Below are 16,740 nucleotides of genomic sequence, written 5' to 3'. Positions count from 1 at the left end.
ACAGCAATGCCGTGCCTCTAGCAAAAGCAGTAGAAACATATTTTTCTTATTACAGTTATTACCCTTACAGAAACAATGAATAAGTAGGTTTCATATCATATACTGTATGTTAGCAGACGTCCTGTGGAGCATATTGTATGAACAGCTTCATATTAAAGAGAGATTTTATTGGTTTAGTGGTTTATTAGAATTAAATAGAATTCACACACATTATATGCATGTATAGGGAGATTAACAACATTTAATTGTTGTCGGTTTGTGTGTTTAGGCTGTTAAAAACAGTGATGTGGTGGAGCTGGTGGATGAGAAGATGAGGAGAAAGGAGGACCCGGAGCATTGGCCTATCCCTGGACTCCCAGTCGACTCCCCTCGCACAGATTTCACTCAGCTTATACACTGCCCTGAGTTCGTACCGGGACAGACCTTCACCTGCCTGAACGCAGGTGCTCATTTCTGCTTTGCTGGGTCGTCCATCTAGCTGTTTTTCAGCAAACAGGGTTTTTTTTTTGCTGCATTGCAATAACAATAAGTACAGTTGCATTGGTCATTTATATGCATGAGCTCATTAATATTGGGCTATTGATTGGCAGTTCTGAGGTGCCATGATGTCTTGTTTGCAGATAAATGTACAGTACAGGTCAAAAATTTGGATTTTTAATGATTTTAACAATCTCTGTGTTGTGAATTAATACTAAAGTAATCCAAACTATAAAAATAAACATGGAATTATTTATCAAACTAAAAAGTGTAAACAACAAAAAAAAAACAGAATATGTTTTATATTTTTGATTTTGTTAAAGTAGCACCTCCTGCTTAGATGACAGCTTTGTCCATCTTGGTGGCATTTTCTCAGTCAGCTTTATGAGGTTTTTACCTATTTTATTCTAATTTGTATTTTGCCAAGAACTGCTCAAGTAAAGAAAATGAAAAAGAAACAACTTTAAGAGTTTTACCAATCAGTCAATTTGAAAAAAATTAAAGAACTGAAAATATCCTGATAAAATTAAAATATTACCAGCTTCAGAAACAGCAAATTAACAGCACCTCAGATAAGAGGCTACCTTAAAGCTTCACAGAGTATTTTAATTTTCTAACACTTTAAATTCTGTGTTTTTCTTCATAGTCTGGAATGAAGTTTCTGACTACAAACCATAGATGGTACAAAGATGGGCAGACAGGAATAGAGAGATAGCGAGAGAGATGTTACCTAGAGCTGTAGTAGAGTGATGCTAACTCATTAACTCTGCATTTTCAGTCTCAACATCCCCAGCCAATAACATCACAGTCGAGCCCACCCCTACTACCAACGGCCAACTAAACGACAGCTCCGATACAGAGGTCAAACCCCAAACTAGCAAGTCACCAACTGAGCCCAAAAATGTGTCCAGCACAGCTGAAAGAACACCTGCAGGGCTGTGCAACAATACGCCTGATGCAGATACTCCAAAAGGCCTGTCCAGCAGTCTGCCCGACCACGAGAGCCATTGGATCCAGGTGGAAAAACGGCAAAGAAACTCCTCCGGGAAAACCAAGGTACAAGCACACACAGTACAGACTACTCAAATAATATAATAAAGCATATTAAAGCTACAATCTGGAAAAAGTAGTGCAAAGCGAATGAAACATAGTAGCAGTAAAGTTTACCTCAGCTCTGCTATTTTCTAATCAAAACTTTTCCTCAGCTCTGCTATTCTTATGAGAAATTTACCTAAGCTCTGCTGTTCTTATGAGACATTTTCCTCAGTTCTGCTGTTCTTATGAGACATCTACCTCAGCTCTGCTATTCTTGTAAAATGTTTACCTTGACCCTGCTGTTCTAATGAGAAATTCACCTCAGCTTTGCTGTTCCAATGAGAAATTTCCTCAGCTCTGCTATTTTTGATATTCATAGAATATATTCTTTTTACTTTTTACTTATTCTTTTTTTTTTAATCTTTTTTGACTAATAATTTTCGTTGCAAGTTATTTGGTGCATCCCTAGTCCAGACTGATTTCCTCATTTTTTAACATGATTGTTAACATATTCTGTAATTGTGCATGATAAACATTTCATTATCTGAGTTGCAATATGACCTCACTCCTCTTGTTGCAAATGTAACGCGGGGGACAGACGGGAGGCGGATTTATATGCGGGTAAGACCAATACTTTAGTAAATAACAAATAAACAAACAGGGGAATAACGAATATATCTATGTACATAAACAAACAACAGGGAGAAACGTAAAACAGATAATAACAAACAGGGCTAGGGATATATATACAAAGGATAAATACGTAAATGTATACAAAATAAACAAAGAAACAAACAGGAAATAAACGTGACTAGAAATAACGTGAATGACAATAAACAAGAGCGAGTAAATATGAAACGTGGAGAAAGCAATAACGTGACGTGACAGACAACGGGGGAAGGTGCAAAGACCGACGGCTAAACATGGACTAAACTGTGCTATAAATAGGAACAAGAAACACTGAACACCTGGGGAAGGGGCGGAGCTACAAATTACACACACGTGAAGGAAAAGTACTAGAGAAACACACTAGGAAACGGGGAAAACATAGCGAGGGCATAACAGCAAACTCTATTTCTCTGCTCATAATTATTTTTTTCCATTTTCCTTTTCAATCCTTTCTGTTTTAATCTAGCAAACTGTAATTCTTCATCATCTTTCTCCTCTTCCTCAGTCTGAGCCTTCTGCAGTTATAGTTGAGTATCTCCATTCTTTAAATAATGTTTCTACATTGTACTGTCTTATGCAAAAGTGTGGGCATTTCTGGTCAGACTCCAAATATAGTTAAGTATACTCAACTGAAACACATTTCTTCATTTTAATGCACAATTACTGTTTATTTGTTGAATTTAACAGATGAAAGACATTTAAATGTAACATTTATGTTTGCTTCCAGTAGACAATTGATTTACCTACTTACACTGGAACAATTAAAAATGTGTTTGTCATTTGAACAGGGGTGCCATAGCTTTTGCATTAGACTGTACATGTGTGCTTTAAAAACCTACACACTACTTCTATGCACATGTGTAGTTAAGTATACTCTTTTATTGCTTGTTGATTGTGATTAATTAACTGGCTTTCTATTTCACAGGAGCGCTCTGAACCGGTCCGCTCCAGTCCAAACCAGCAGCCTGAGGCCGACCAGGAGGAGCTGGACTTCTTGTTTGATGAAGAGATGGAACGACTGGCAGCACCTCGCAAAAACACCTTCACCGATTGGTCGGATGATGACTCAGACGGTGAGCTGGACGACAGAGATGTGAACAAAATCCTGATTGTGACGCAAACTCCGCCACACCTGCGGAAACACCCGGCCGGCGACCGGACCGGGAATCACGTCTCTCGCGCCAAAATCACAGCTGAACTTGCCAAGGCCATCAACGACGGTCTCTATTACTACGAGCAGGACCTGTGGACAGAAGAGGACAAGCAGTTGGACAGCACCAACATTAAGGTACTGCACACCTGTCCTAGATAAACAGATAAACAGGTGCTACCAACCTCGAGTTGCTGATTAAATGTGCAGTTTATTTAGCTTATTTAGTTCATTTAGTTTTGCAGTGGAGCTACAAGTAGTGTTAGCTTATACCCCACCAATTAATCCATGTTCTAGAAAACAGTTTCAGTCATAGAGTGGCAGAAACCACACAACCAGTCTATTACAAGTTGCTAAATACTTCCAAAAACCTTGAGGGGTTTAGAAGGGTAGTTAGCATCACGCTAATTAATGAATTATATATTACAAAGTAATGCATAGCAGTTTTCATAGCATGAAGATCATTTACACCAGTGATGAAACATATGCAGACATAATAATACATAGTAATTATTTTCATATTGTTTTACCACACACTGTGTTTTGGTGAATGAAAACCAAAACACAGTGTCAGAATTAATTCAATTTGGATGGATTATGAAAGATTATGGGAAAATATAATCTATGAAGATATGATGAATGCCTAGTGCTTGTACACTATATGGGCAAAAGTATTAGGACAACTTTCCATGTATTGTTTTTTCTAAAATCAAGGGTATCAAGGCTGTAGCATTAGTGAGGTAGGCTTTTGAGTGATAACCACTCCACCTCATCCGCAACTCCTCAACTCACCCCAAAAGTATTGGCTGGAACTCGCACCATCAATCCAGAGAACACAGTTCTACTGCTCCACAGCTCAATGCTGGGGGCTTTATACCCCACTAGCCAACACCTGAAATTAGACACGCTGCCAATAGTTTTATGTTTATCTTCTCCAGAGATATCTAGTTCTATTGGAATTACTTCTCTACAGGGATTAGACAAGCTGTATGTGTCTGCAAACATTTGCACATCTGTGCCAGCAGTGGTTGCTGCTTAATATAGCTCAAAGCAACAATCATAAGAAGTGGTGTATCGTGAAATAGTAGGAGTGTGTGAACTTCACAGATGGCAAAAATTGATTTAGATCTTCCAACATGTATCTACGCATTTTGTACAAAAGGTGCACATGTTGACCTTCTAGTTAGCTTGTACGATTCCATGTTCTAAAATATTCATAAAGTTTGTTCTCGCATTTCACTCATGAACAAACAAATGTGTCTGTGTGAGTGTGTTGTGTTTTTTGTTCGATAAGCACAAACACTAATCGAGCAAGCTCCCTACAGAGCCATCTTTCCTTCATTTCATTTTCTTCCAAACTCTCACTCTCTCTCACTCTCTCTTTCACACACAGCTGATGGGAGGTTTTTCTCTTTCCAACTTTTCCAACTGTAAAATAAGCAGCTACAGTTTTAGTTTATTTTCTCTGTTAAAATTCTCAGTAACTCCACACATTACAATATTCTCATTTGAAAAACAAAACTGCCCTGAGATATTATAAATAAGCAGTAATACACAAGAGGGAGTGCTGTAATGTGTAATATTGGAACTGCTGTGCTGCAGTTGTAGGCATGTGGTAGCATGAAACTCAAATGTATTATTGCGATTATACCACAATTCCATTACCAATGTTTATTGAAAGATCCGCCAGTTAAAGTTGTTCCATTACTGCTCTGTTTATAGCAGTTTGGTATATAAGTGCTGCATCGTTGCAAGGTTACCTGTATGTGGCGGAGTAATACATGGAGATTTTTGGGTACAGTGCATTACCGGCTAATAACGGCACTCATAGAACACATCTCAGCCAATCACATTGCAGGGACGGAACTAACTGTGGTTTAATATCACCTTGTTTCTTATCTTATAGCTGGTTATATTATTACCCTAACAATATTAATCCTAGATGCTTGTATTAGTCATTTGATTAATTTGATTAATAATTATGCTTTCTTTTAAGTAAATAAAAATAAAAGAGCCTATTACATTATGAAGTCAACAAGCATAAAGAAATCCTGTAAAGAAGAAAAAGATGCATCAAGAAGCATCAGTAATCATTTTATAAGCGCATCACAGACCTCTAAATCAGAATCAAATTTAATTGTAAGGTGCCTAAAGAATTCCCCCAGATTACATAGCATACAATGTATGGTAGATGCTATTTTGACTGTATGGTGGGAGTAAAAGTTCTGTTCTTTTGGTAATAGATTCTCATGTTTTACCCACATTTCCTTTCACTCTTAGAATAAAAGGGTTGACATCCATACTGCACTGATATTGATCTTAGTGTTGTATTAAAATGTACAGCAGTGATGTCAGGAGTGTTAAATACACACTGGGGCATTGCCCTATTACACTGCTCTCATGTCAGGGGTAATTAGGTCAGAGGGCAAAGCTGTGTTACACTGACGTACGGGTTAAATACTCCCGGGAACGCAGTCGCACTGAATCGATCCGAATCTAGTGTCTGCACTGTGGTGTTAAGTGGTACATGTACACAGAGGTGCATCACCCTGTCTGCACTAATACACTTACATTAGTGATAAATCACACTGGGTCTGTGTGCACACTCTTCTGATTTTAGGTTAGTGCTTACAGTGGCAGGCCTCAGTTTATATATCACCCAGCACATATCCTTTACAGGAGGGCCAATCGCAAGGACTTCCCAAAATGCATCTGTTCCTAAAATAAACCCCTTATTTCCTAGCACTGCCTCTTGAGAAGCCTCACAGGGACATCAGGGCAGATGATCCTCTAACTCAGTCTTGTGTGAATATAACCTGCTAGTTATAGCTGTTAAATAAGCATTAAATAAGCTACCACAGTAAAATACTGTTTTAATAATGGCAGTAGTAATTATTATTGTAATACATTGATAGTTTGTTTCCACCATTGGTTTCGCTGTTCGTATTTTTGCCTTCTGAAATTGTATTAAACTAGTAAAAAACAAAAACTATTACTTTAATTTAATTATTTGCCTGAGTGATTTGTGATTAGTGATTTAGGTAGAAATAATTTGGTTAAATTTAGGCAAGAATTAGAAAAGGGACAATGCAGAACAAATGCCATGCTTCTTCCTAATCTGGACTGCCTGCTTTTATCTGTGTTTATTTTTTCCTTTATCATGGTTTTGTATTTGACTTTGAAACACCAGAAGCAGTGAATACAAATTAGTGACTAAAGGAACAACATCAAAGAAACACTGAGATAACTTGTGAAAACCATTGTAAGTAAAAAGCAAGCATAATCTCAAATGTATGTTGTGTTTGTTAATTTGACAATTTTCCACCACAGTAAACTAATTTAAATAATGGCAGTTCCAGTCGAGTGTGACCCACATGCCATAAGTAAGATGCTCATTTTATTATTATCAAATCTGTTACGTTTAGTAAATAATCAGTACTTGTGTATTAAATGTGCAGCAGTGTGTCTATAGAATATATTATGCATTTATTTAGTTATACATAAAATAAACCAGGAGTGCCTAAATTGACAATTTATATTTTTTGCAAGATGTAAGATTGCAGTTTCAGTTTATTTCAATATCGTGCAGGCCCACTCAGTGTGAGTTTTGCCACCTGTGTTCACAACACTAAGGTCAAAACTGCTTATCTTAAGCTAAAGGTGAAAGTACAGTTAAGTGATTCACCCCTACAAGCCCAGCGTTATTACTGCTGTACTGTTTTAAATATAAGTACAGAAGTGATTATATATTGTATTTTTAATTAGATTTTCTATAAGTTTACCTAAAATTTTATTTCTGAAAAACAAGAATGCACACATTGCTAACTTAAAAAAAAATATATAATATACAACAGTATTTAACACAGTTTATAATATTGCACATATGCTATGTACATATGCTGATATTCTGAACTTTTTGCAACATTTTTCTCATTCCAACCCATCAGTAATAATTATATGAAATACAACTTTTCTGCGATGACTTGTGTTTGAAAGGTCAAATTTTGCTTATCCAAATATACTTGCTCTAGGGACAGTCACACGGTCAAGTGAATATGTGAATATAAATATATGACTATAAGGAGATGTTTGTGGCAGTTCACTACTGTCTGTCTCTGTGCTCTGTCCGGAAGACTATTTCTTGCTTGAACAAACTCTCGCTTTGTTTAACTGCCTATAAAACTCAACCCATCAAGCTGCTTTTAGTGCTGAATTGACCTATAATGTGTTTGTACAATAAAATAAGTCAACTGTGGAACATTGCCAGCCTTTCTTTCCTCCTAGTAAAGGTGACTGATGAACAGAGTCAGGATCTTTTAGACCTTATTTCTGAACACTGTAACTAGATAATCCTGTCCCTTAAAAGCTGTTTACATTAAAAAGCAGTGATAGACATCTGTATTGGGTTTCCAACAACAATTATACTAAGCCATTTAATTAAGAATCACCGATACCTTCTTCACATCTTTTTGAATGGATCTTAAGAGCTGTAAGCAACAGTTGTTCATGTCTGACCAATAGGCAGTTATTTAGGGAATGGACTAGTGCGTTATGAAATATGGTGGGGGGGGGGGGGTGGTATTATTAGTTAAATAATATTTGCTGAAAAATATAACTCATGACTAGCTTCTATTGGCATGTCTTTGATGCTCAAAGGGGTTCAAAAGCTGGTTAGCTAGCTGTTGACCAGTGTAGTGTATGTTGCATCATGCTGACCTAGTGCTGGGCGATAAAACGATAACGATAGTTATCGAGGAAAATATATATCGCGATAAATATAATAATATAATATATAATATAATATAATAAATATAATATAAATAAGCCGGACGATAGGATTCGATAAACTTTATTTTCTATTTCCCGTTTAAGTAGCGCTGCTAACAGGCGCAGCACGAGATCAGGCCCCCCCCCTCTCCCCTCCCTCTGACACTCGCACAGCTGATCTACACAGCGTCGCCTCTCCCATTTACTCCAAAAATATCATTTATAGGATAAGTTTAGCTGCTCTAGAGTGGAAAACTCAACTCCTAAATATGTGGCATGGAGATCAGACATCGGGCACCTTACTTTCTGCAACAAATTCTCTATATTAACTGTTAAAATATACATAACTAAGCTTTTAATGCTGATGATGTTTGTAATAATGCACACTTTTAAATCGCTTGGCTTATTTGTGGGGCCATGTCTTTGCCTGCACCGGCTATACGAGAAACAGTGTTTCTGCACTCTGCCTGGGAGATCCAGCAGCCCAGTGATTTACAGTGATATCAGCTTTGTCCTGTGTGGGCATCCATAGTCTGATTACATCAGGGTAACAAACCCTTGTTTACTTCAAATTAGGCATCCTAAAAAGTGCACAATGGTGACCTAATGCTGGGCGATAAAACGATAACGATAGTTATCGAGGAAAATATATATCGCGATAAATATAAAAAGGCGGACGATAGGATTCGATAAACTTTATTTTCTATTTCCCGTTTAAGTAGCGCTGCTAACAGGCGCAGCACGAGATCAGGCCCCCCCCTCTCCCCTCCCTCTGACACTCGCACAGCTGATCTACACAGCGTTGCCTCTCCCATTTACTCCAAAAATATCATTTATAGGATAAGTTTAGCTGCTCTAGAGTGGAAAACTCAACTCCTAAATATGTGGCATGGAGTCTCCTCATCAAGATATTTAGAGAGGTGAGCTTGTTCAGATTTCTGAAGGCAGGTAACACTGCTCTGTTTGTTAGGATAGGTTAGCTTGTCTGAGTTCAGAGTTAGCGACGTTTTAGGTGTAAAAGGGATCTGTGCAATCTGTCATCATTAGCTAAGGTGCCTTCACTGATTTTTACACTCTAATAAACTAACGGGTAACTAATGGGTTAGCCTTGTTAATCCGTTTTCCGTGTAAATTAACGTTAACTTTAGCACGAGTGATGGTTTAGCATATAAACACACAGAAAATAAGCACTTTCCGTTAAATAACTCTCACTGTTTCTGTTAGAAAACCCTGAGTGCAGAATTCTCCTCTGTCTTTGTGTTTTTAGTTTTTAATAGAGAGTCTGTTGTGCTGGATATTTTACTAAATACAGAAGATTATAAAATCTGTGTAGCTGCATTTAATCGGAGCTAAACATTGCTGTTACTGAACTGAACGAGTTTTAAATACACTTGTTAAGTAATGTAAGTCTAGTCTACTGAAAGCCAGTAATGTTAGTATAAATCTGTACTGCAGAAGAAGTGCATCATTTCAGAAACTTGACTTTATTCCTCCCACCTCCATTACAGGAAACTTATTTTAATAAACATTAGCAGTAAATAATCTCAAAATAACAACAAATCTAAAATAGAAAAACAGGAAAACATATGTAATACATACTTTTTATATGACCAAAATTTATTAGACTAAAACTAGACTAAAATGTGACTAAAACTAATAATATCCGATAGACTAAAATGTAACTAAAACTAATACATACATTTTAGTCAAAAGACTAAGACTAAACTGTATCAAAATCAAATGAACACTGTGATATACTATTGTATTTTGCTTTATGTAGTTGCCTGCGGACCTGTGTGGATGTATAATGACTTTTAAAATGAATTTAAAAGCTGTCTTAGCACCTTGTGCCCACCTGTCAAGATGTGAACATCCTAGTGTCTGTCCACAAGGCTCTAAACCTGCTAGTGAGTTTGGCCATAACTCCCTTATTCTATCACTTATGAGTAACAAGAAACCTTTAATTGTAACAGAAAATGAGTTGATTTATATCATGATACATATCGATATCGGCTGATATGAAAAACTATATCGTGATAAGATTTTTTTCCATATCGCCCAGTCCTATGCTGACCATTGTATTGTATTATTAAAATAAATGAGTATAATTGCTGCTTTTGTTGAATCATCCTCTTTGATGCATTGCTACACCATTGCTGAATGTTTAAGCTCCATTAAGTGACACTGAATTAGTGTAGTAGCCTGGTTACTCTGCTCTCTGGTGATGTGGTGTGTTGGAGTGTGTTAGCTGTGTAGTAAGCTGTGTAGTAAGCTGTCCATACTGAGGTTGTACCTTAAAGTGACAGCTCCTCACTGAGTATTTGTGTGCATTGTTTTCTCGCCTCATTAAGAAATATCAGTGAAAATCTAACACTGAAAGAAAGTAATCAAATGTGATGTGTTAGATTATGCAGCACCTTCTAAAAGAGTGAAGTGTTTGTGTGTCTTTCTCCTCATCAACAGGAAGTAGAGAACTTTAAGAAGATCAGTGTGATCAGTCAGGACACGTTTGAGACTTTGACCCCTAAACTGCCTGTCGAACCCAACCAAGAAGTGCCCCCTCCACCTCCTCCCTGCCAAGGTAGTTCTTCTTTTGTTTTCTCTCCTGCTTTTGTAAAGTAGGGTTGATTTTGTAGTGCATGTTTTGTTTAGATTGGAAGTCTATAAATCTAATTTAAAAATCAGCTATATAGACATTAATTATAGTAATACATTATTACACTACATTTTATAGACAGACAGACCGACAGATAATAATTATAACCTGCATCACCCTATAATTGACCGTTTCAATCAAAACATTGAAACTCTAAGCTTACTGTAAATAAACAGAAGCGTTTTACTCACCCAAATGAGGAGAGATGTGTGTAGATTTATATCCTGCACTTGTTTGAAAGAAAAAAGTTGTTTTAATTAAAAGGAATTAGAATGGTACCTTATTATCGGGCACCTTACTTTCTGCAACAAATTCTCTATATTAACTGTTAAAATATACATAACTAAGCTTTTAATGCTGATGATGTTTGTAATAATAAAATTTTAAATCAATAGCTGTCACGCTACAGAAATGTGGTGTGCACTTCACACACTTTTTTACGCACAGAAGTACAATGTTGTTAAAGATATGAAAATATTTTTTCATGGCAGGAGTTTTTGTGAGAATAAAGTTAAAGTGTTTGTCTAAGGTGGGGGTCTCAAACTCACGGGCCATTTTGTAGCCTGTGACTTGAAATCTAATTTCAGAGTCTCCGCATCCCGCCCTCTAGCAAAAAAGTTCAGCAGCACTTTATTCAGATAAATCCGGCCACCACGCTGCATCCAGCCAGTCAGGGAACAGTGGCTGTGACTTCACACACATACAAGCCACACACACACACACACACACACACACAGAACAACTGCCTTTTAACCACAGAGGAGAAGTTGAAAACAGAATATGGATTTATATATCTATAGATCACATTGAGATTGATTAAAAATCTTAAACTTATGATTGATTACATCTGTTGCTTCATTTACATTCAAAAACGTCATGGCCCACCGATAGATCCGGTGTTCTGTCAAATGTGCTACTCTTTCAAACTGTGCTACCCTTTGTGTATATTTAAAGGTAAATATACAAAATAAGCACACTATATTAGAGCATGTTTCCAGTAAATGTTAATGTACTATTTTTGGATAGCCTAAATCACAGTATTAGGGTAAAGTTGTGGTAGTAAGTGTTTATTATAATCTGTTTTTGTATTTATTTTAGACATTATTATTATTATTATTATTATTATTTTTATTATTATTATTATTATTATTATTATTATTATTATTATTATTAATTGCCATTACACTTTGGCAGTGTAATGACAGTGAGTCCAGGTTGTTAAATGCACAAAAAATACTGGAAAACAGAATTATTATAAAACACATAAGATAATTAAAAAAATAGGGTAGCGCATGCATCTGTGTCTTTAGGAAGCACGTATCGATGGGTAGCATAACTGGACAGAACATGGCAGAAAGCGTTGAAGAAAATACACTCAGTGAGTCCTTGTCCTGATGCGGCCCAGCTTCACCCAGACTCTAACTCCAGCAGCCCCCAGAAAAATGAGTTTGAGACCCCTGGTCTAAGGGGAAAGCTGATGTGTTTTAAATTTCCTTAACATGATTGGTGGAGAGAGAAAGGAAAATACGGAATAGGCATAACTGACTGATAATAGGGTGATGCAGGTCTTTTATTGTTACTGTTTATTTATTGTTATCTATTACTTGTAGACGAATCCAGCCTGGCCCATTCATTCCCCACCAATGTCCCAGAATCCTCCAGTGCTCCACGGACCCCCCGAACCCCACGCACACCCGGTCGCCAAGACCCGACAAAAACACCCCGCTTTTATCCTGTTATTAAGGACAGTGGCAACATTGATGGAAAGGTATACACAACATACTGCTACTCTGCTTTTGCAAACAGTAGAGGAGTCTGTTACAGATTACTCACTGGCTTTTCTCTCTCAGACTCCCCGGAAGAGGAAAACCCGACACAGCTCCAATCCTCCCCTGGAGAGCCATGTGGGCTGGGTGATGGACTCCAGAGAGCACAGACCCCGCACTAATTCTGTCAGGTTAGAAATATACACACACACACCACAGTTGCATGAAGTGTTGTCAATTCAGACAGACTACATTGTAATGTACATGCAGTAATCCATCTTATTTCTGTGCTGTGAACAAAAATAATTACTCAATACACCGTAAACCACTAAAATGTAATGATTTTCCCCCGTATAATCCCCTCTAATCCCTTTAAACCCTTCTCTCTCAATCACTTTCTTTAAACAGTAGTTCTAATGCCTCTCCATCAGAAGGCGCCCCCCTGCAGTCAGGTAGTTATAGCTGCACCCCTCAGTCTTTGCCCAAGTTCTGGCACCCGTCCCATGAGCTGCTCCAGGAGAATGGCTTCACCCAGCAGGTTTACCACAAGTACCGCCGGCGCTGCCTTAATGGTACACACACACACACACTCTGTTCTGAACACACTCTACTGACAGCAATCCTTACACATAGATCACTCACTACTGACTGTCATGTGTACCTCATAAAAAACAATAACAGAGTCAAAAAAACAATAACAGAGTCTGCCTAATATGTAAAATGTTGGTTTGTAATATTCTATGTTTTGTTTATAGAGAGAAAACGGTTGGGTGTGGGTCAGTCTCAGGAGATGAACACACTCTTCAGGTTCTGGTCCTTCTTCCTCAGGGACAACTTTAACAGGAGAATGTATGAGGAGTTTAAACAGTATGCTGTGGAGGATGCCAAAGAGAACTACAGGTGAGAACCAGATGTTGATTACTGATGTTCAGGTGCTAACCCGGATTGTATCCAAAAAACCTAAAACCACGGCTGATTAAATCACGGCAGAATTCAATGTACACCTTAACTCTCCTGTTTCCACTAGAACTCTTATTGTGCTCTAAAACCAGGTGTTTCAGTTTCATCGTCCAACCCCTGTATATGTTTAATGAACACACAGGGAGATTGTATGAGAACAGGGTGAAAACATGAGAGCTGGAGAAGTCGGTTATAAATTGTGATGGTTATTATGAGCTGGTGAGACACTGGGTACAGACAAACAGGATGTTTCACTTCTGTGTGTCTGTGGGAATAGCAAATACTGAACTCAAGCTCAGTCTAGAAGCTTTACATACACTTACATACACTAATATATACTCTATATATATCTTTTTCTTTACTTCAGTAGTTAAAAAAAATTACAGATTTTTATTTAAGTAACACCTTTTAATTTGAGTTTAGTACCTCCTAATAGCAAATACATTATGGCTCTCACTGTTCACAAACTTCTTTTTCACATTGTTTTTCTGTTTAAATTCTTGATGAAAAAAGTTTTAAATTACTAATTTGTTTTTTCTTTCTCCTTAAAATTATTTTTGGGAGATACTTAATGGAAAGAGTAGTGGGGCAACTCCAAATTTAACCATTTAACCAAAATGTCTCTGTATTACAGCGTATCAAAAGTTAAAAAAACATTCAGTACATTACATGAAATGTGCCAAACGTGAAGAACACGCGCAGCGAGGTAAAAACAGCACCAACTGTGCCCTGTTTCTCTCTCTCTCTCTCTTTTGTTAACTCTCGCTCTTTCTCTCTCTCTGTCTTTTGTTAACTCGCGCTCTTTCTCTAACTCTCTCTCTCACTCTCTCTTGTTAACTCTCGCTCTTTCTCTCTCTCTCTCTCTCTTGTTAACTCGCGCTCTTTCTCTCATTCTCTCTCTCCTGTTAACTCGCGCTCTTTCTCTCACTCTCTCTTGTTAACTCTCGCTCTTTCTCTCTCTCTGTCTTTTGTTAACTCGCGCTCTTTCTCTAACTCTCTCTCTCTCACTCTCTCTTGTTAACTCTCACTCTTTCTCTCATTCTCTGTCTCTTGTTAACTCGCGCTCTTTCTCTCATTCTCTCTCTCCTGTTAACTCGGGCTCTTTCTCTCACTCTCTCTTGTTAACTCTCGCTCTTTCTCTCTCTCTGTCTTTTGTTAACTCGCGCTCTTTCTCTAACTCTCTCTCTCACTCTCTCTTGTTAACTCTCGCTCTTTCTCTCTCTCTTGTTAACTCGCGCTCTTTCTCACTCTCTGTCTCTAGTTAACTCGCGCTCTTTCTCTCACTCTCTCTTGTTAACTCTCGCTCTTTCTCTCTCTCTCTTGTTAACTCGCGCTCTTTCTCACTCTGTCTCTTGTTAACTCGCGCTCTTTCTCACTCTCTGTCTCTAGTTAACTCGCGCTCTTTCTCTCACTCTCTCTCTCTTGTTAACTCTCGCTCTTTCTCTCTCTCTGTCTCTTGTTAACTCGCGCTCTTTCTCTCTCTCTCTTACTAACTTGCGCTCTTTCTCTCACTCTCTCGTTAACTCTCGCTCTTTCTCACTCTGTCTCTTGTTACCTCGTGCTCTTTCTCTCATTCTCTGTCTCTTGTTAACTCGCTCTCTTTCTCTCATTCTCTGTCTCTTGTTAACTCGCGCTCTTTCTCTCATTCTGTCTCTTAACTCGCGCTCTTTCTCTCTCTCTCTCTCTCTTTCTCTCTTGTTAACTCTCGCTCTTTCTCTCTCTCTCTGTCTCTTGTTAACTCGCACTCTTTCTCTCACTCTCTGTCTCTTGTTAACTCGCGCTCTTTCTCTCATTCTGTCTCTGGTTAACTTGTGCTCTTTCTCTCACTCTGTCTCTTGTTAACTCTCGCTCTTTCTCTCACTCTCTGTCTCTTGTTAACTCTCGCTCTTTCTCTCACTCTGTCTCTTGCAAACTCTCGCTTTTTCTTTCACTCTCTCTGTCTCTTGTTAACTCGCGCTCTTTCTCTCTCTCTCTCTGTCTCTTGCTAACTCGCGCTCTTTCTCTCATTCTCTGTCTCTTGTTAATTTGCGCTCTTTCTCTCATTCTATGTCTCTTGTTAACTCGCCCTCTTTCTCTCATTCTCTGTCTCTTGTTAACTCGCGCTCTTTCTCTCATTCTCTGTCTCTTGTTAACTCGTGCTCTTTCTATCACTCTCTCTCTCTTGTTAACTCATGCTCTTTCTCTCACTCTCTCTGTCTCTTGTTAACTCGCGCTCTTTCTCTTGTTAACTCTCGCTCTTTCTCTGACTCTCTGTCTCTTGTTAACTCTCTCTCTCTCTCTCTCTCTCTCTCTCTCTCTCTCGAGAGAGAGAGAGAGAGAGAGAGAGAGAGAGAGAGAGAGAGAGAGGGAGTCGATGGTTATAGTGAAGTTGAAAAGATGGTTTTTCTGGTATAACCAGAAGTTCAGTCTTTGAGAGATTTAGTTGAAGGTGATGCTCCTTCATCCATGAGGATATGTTTGAGAGACACTGTGATATCCATGCAGAGATTGAATGTTCTTCAGACGAGAATGACCATTTAAATTTAATGACATAGTTTAAATGTATTTTAATTTAGTCAATGTAATGCTGATATTTTTTTTTAAAAGAACTCATAAAACTGAAATGCATAAAGCAATATGTGTTGAAAAAATCTTTGTAGTTTAAGCACAAGCAATGATTTTTGCTCTTAATAAATCTTCTGTGCCAATGGGACTGAATAAAACACCTGAATTCAATTATTAAGAGGTGTGCCCCAATTGTCCCTATAATGTGTGATATGTGTTACGTTGGCATTCACATTAGTGTTCTCTAACAATACACTTGTCTTCCTGCAGGTACGGATTGGAATGTCTGTTCCGCTTCTACAGTTACGGTTTGGAGAAGAGGTTCAGACCTGAGATCTTTAAGGAGTTTCAGGAAGAAACTTTAAACGACTATGAGAAAGGTACACAGCATTAAGAGATGTCTTAGCTTTTGCACCAGAAATCAGTGTTGATAAACAAATAGATCTGGCACTAAACTGCTGCACTAAAACATGCCCCATCTACCTCCTAGTACTGAGCATGCTCCTATGTTGTAGTACATATGTTGTAGTACATTGTGAACTTGTGAAAGAAAGCCTTATCAATTTATCTGCTCTAGCCCTGCAGTCTAACATAATAACTGTTGGTTTAAAGGCCACAACACATTCATCAGTTCAGAGTCATTACTGTGTCCAGTGACTCATATGGGTCAAATGTTGGATTATTATGATTGATTAAATACAGTGAATCGTAATGTA

General features: G+C 37.9%; 1 protein-coding gene across 3 annotated transcripts in view; it reads left to right on the top strand.

Moving 5' to 3' along the window:
• Positions 1–16,740, top strand: part of larp1b (La ribonucleoprotein 1B) — a 67,487-nt gene that overhangs the window by 48,907 nt on the left and 1,840 nt on the right. The window contains exons 8-17 of one of the 3 annotated variants that reach the window (XM_022672716.2): positions 269–443; positions 1,256–1,533; positions 2,648–2,707; positions 3,107–3,469; positions 10,562–10,679; positions 12,365–12,522; positions 12,605–12,711; positions 12,929–13,092; positions 13,276–13,420; positions 16,295–16,404. In XM_022672716.2, the coding sequence (XP_022528437.2) occupies positions 269–443; positions 1,256–1,533; positions 2,648–2,707; positions 3,107–3,469; positions 10,562–10,679; positions 12,365–12,522; positions 12,605–12,711; positions 12,929–13,092; positions 13,276–13,420; positions 16,295–16,404 (1,678 nt within the window). The remainder of the gene's footprint in view (positions 1–268; positions 444–1,255; positions 1,534–2,647; positions 2,708–3,106; positions 3,470–10,561; positions 10,680–12,364; positions 12,523–12,604; positions 12,712–12,928; positions 13,093–13,275; positions 13,421–16,294; positions 16,405–16,740) is intronic. The other 2 variants (XM_022672717.2, XM_022672718.2) reach the window with 2 other exon arrangements.

The sequence above is a fragment of the Astyanax mexicanus genome, chromosome 14, assembly GCF_023375975.1.
Source record: "Astyanax mexicanus isolate ESR-SI-001 chromosome 14, AstMex3_surface, whole genome shotgun sequence".
Taxonomy (NCBI): domain Eukaryota; kingdom Metazoa; phylum Chordata; class Actinopteri; order Characiformes; family Acestrorhamphidae; genus Astyanax; species Astyanax mexicanus.
Note: the sequence above shows the minus strand (reverse complement) of the source record. Positions and strands in the feature narration are given on the sequence as shown.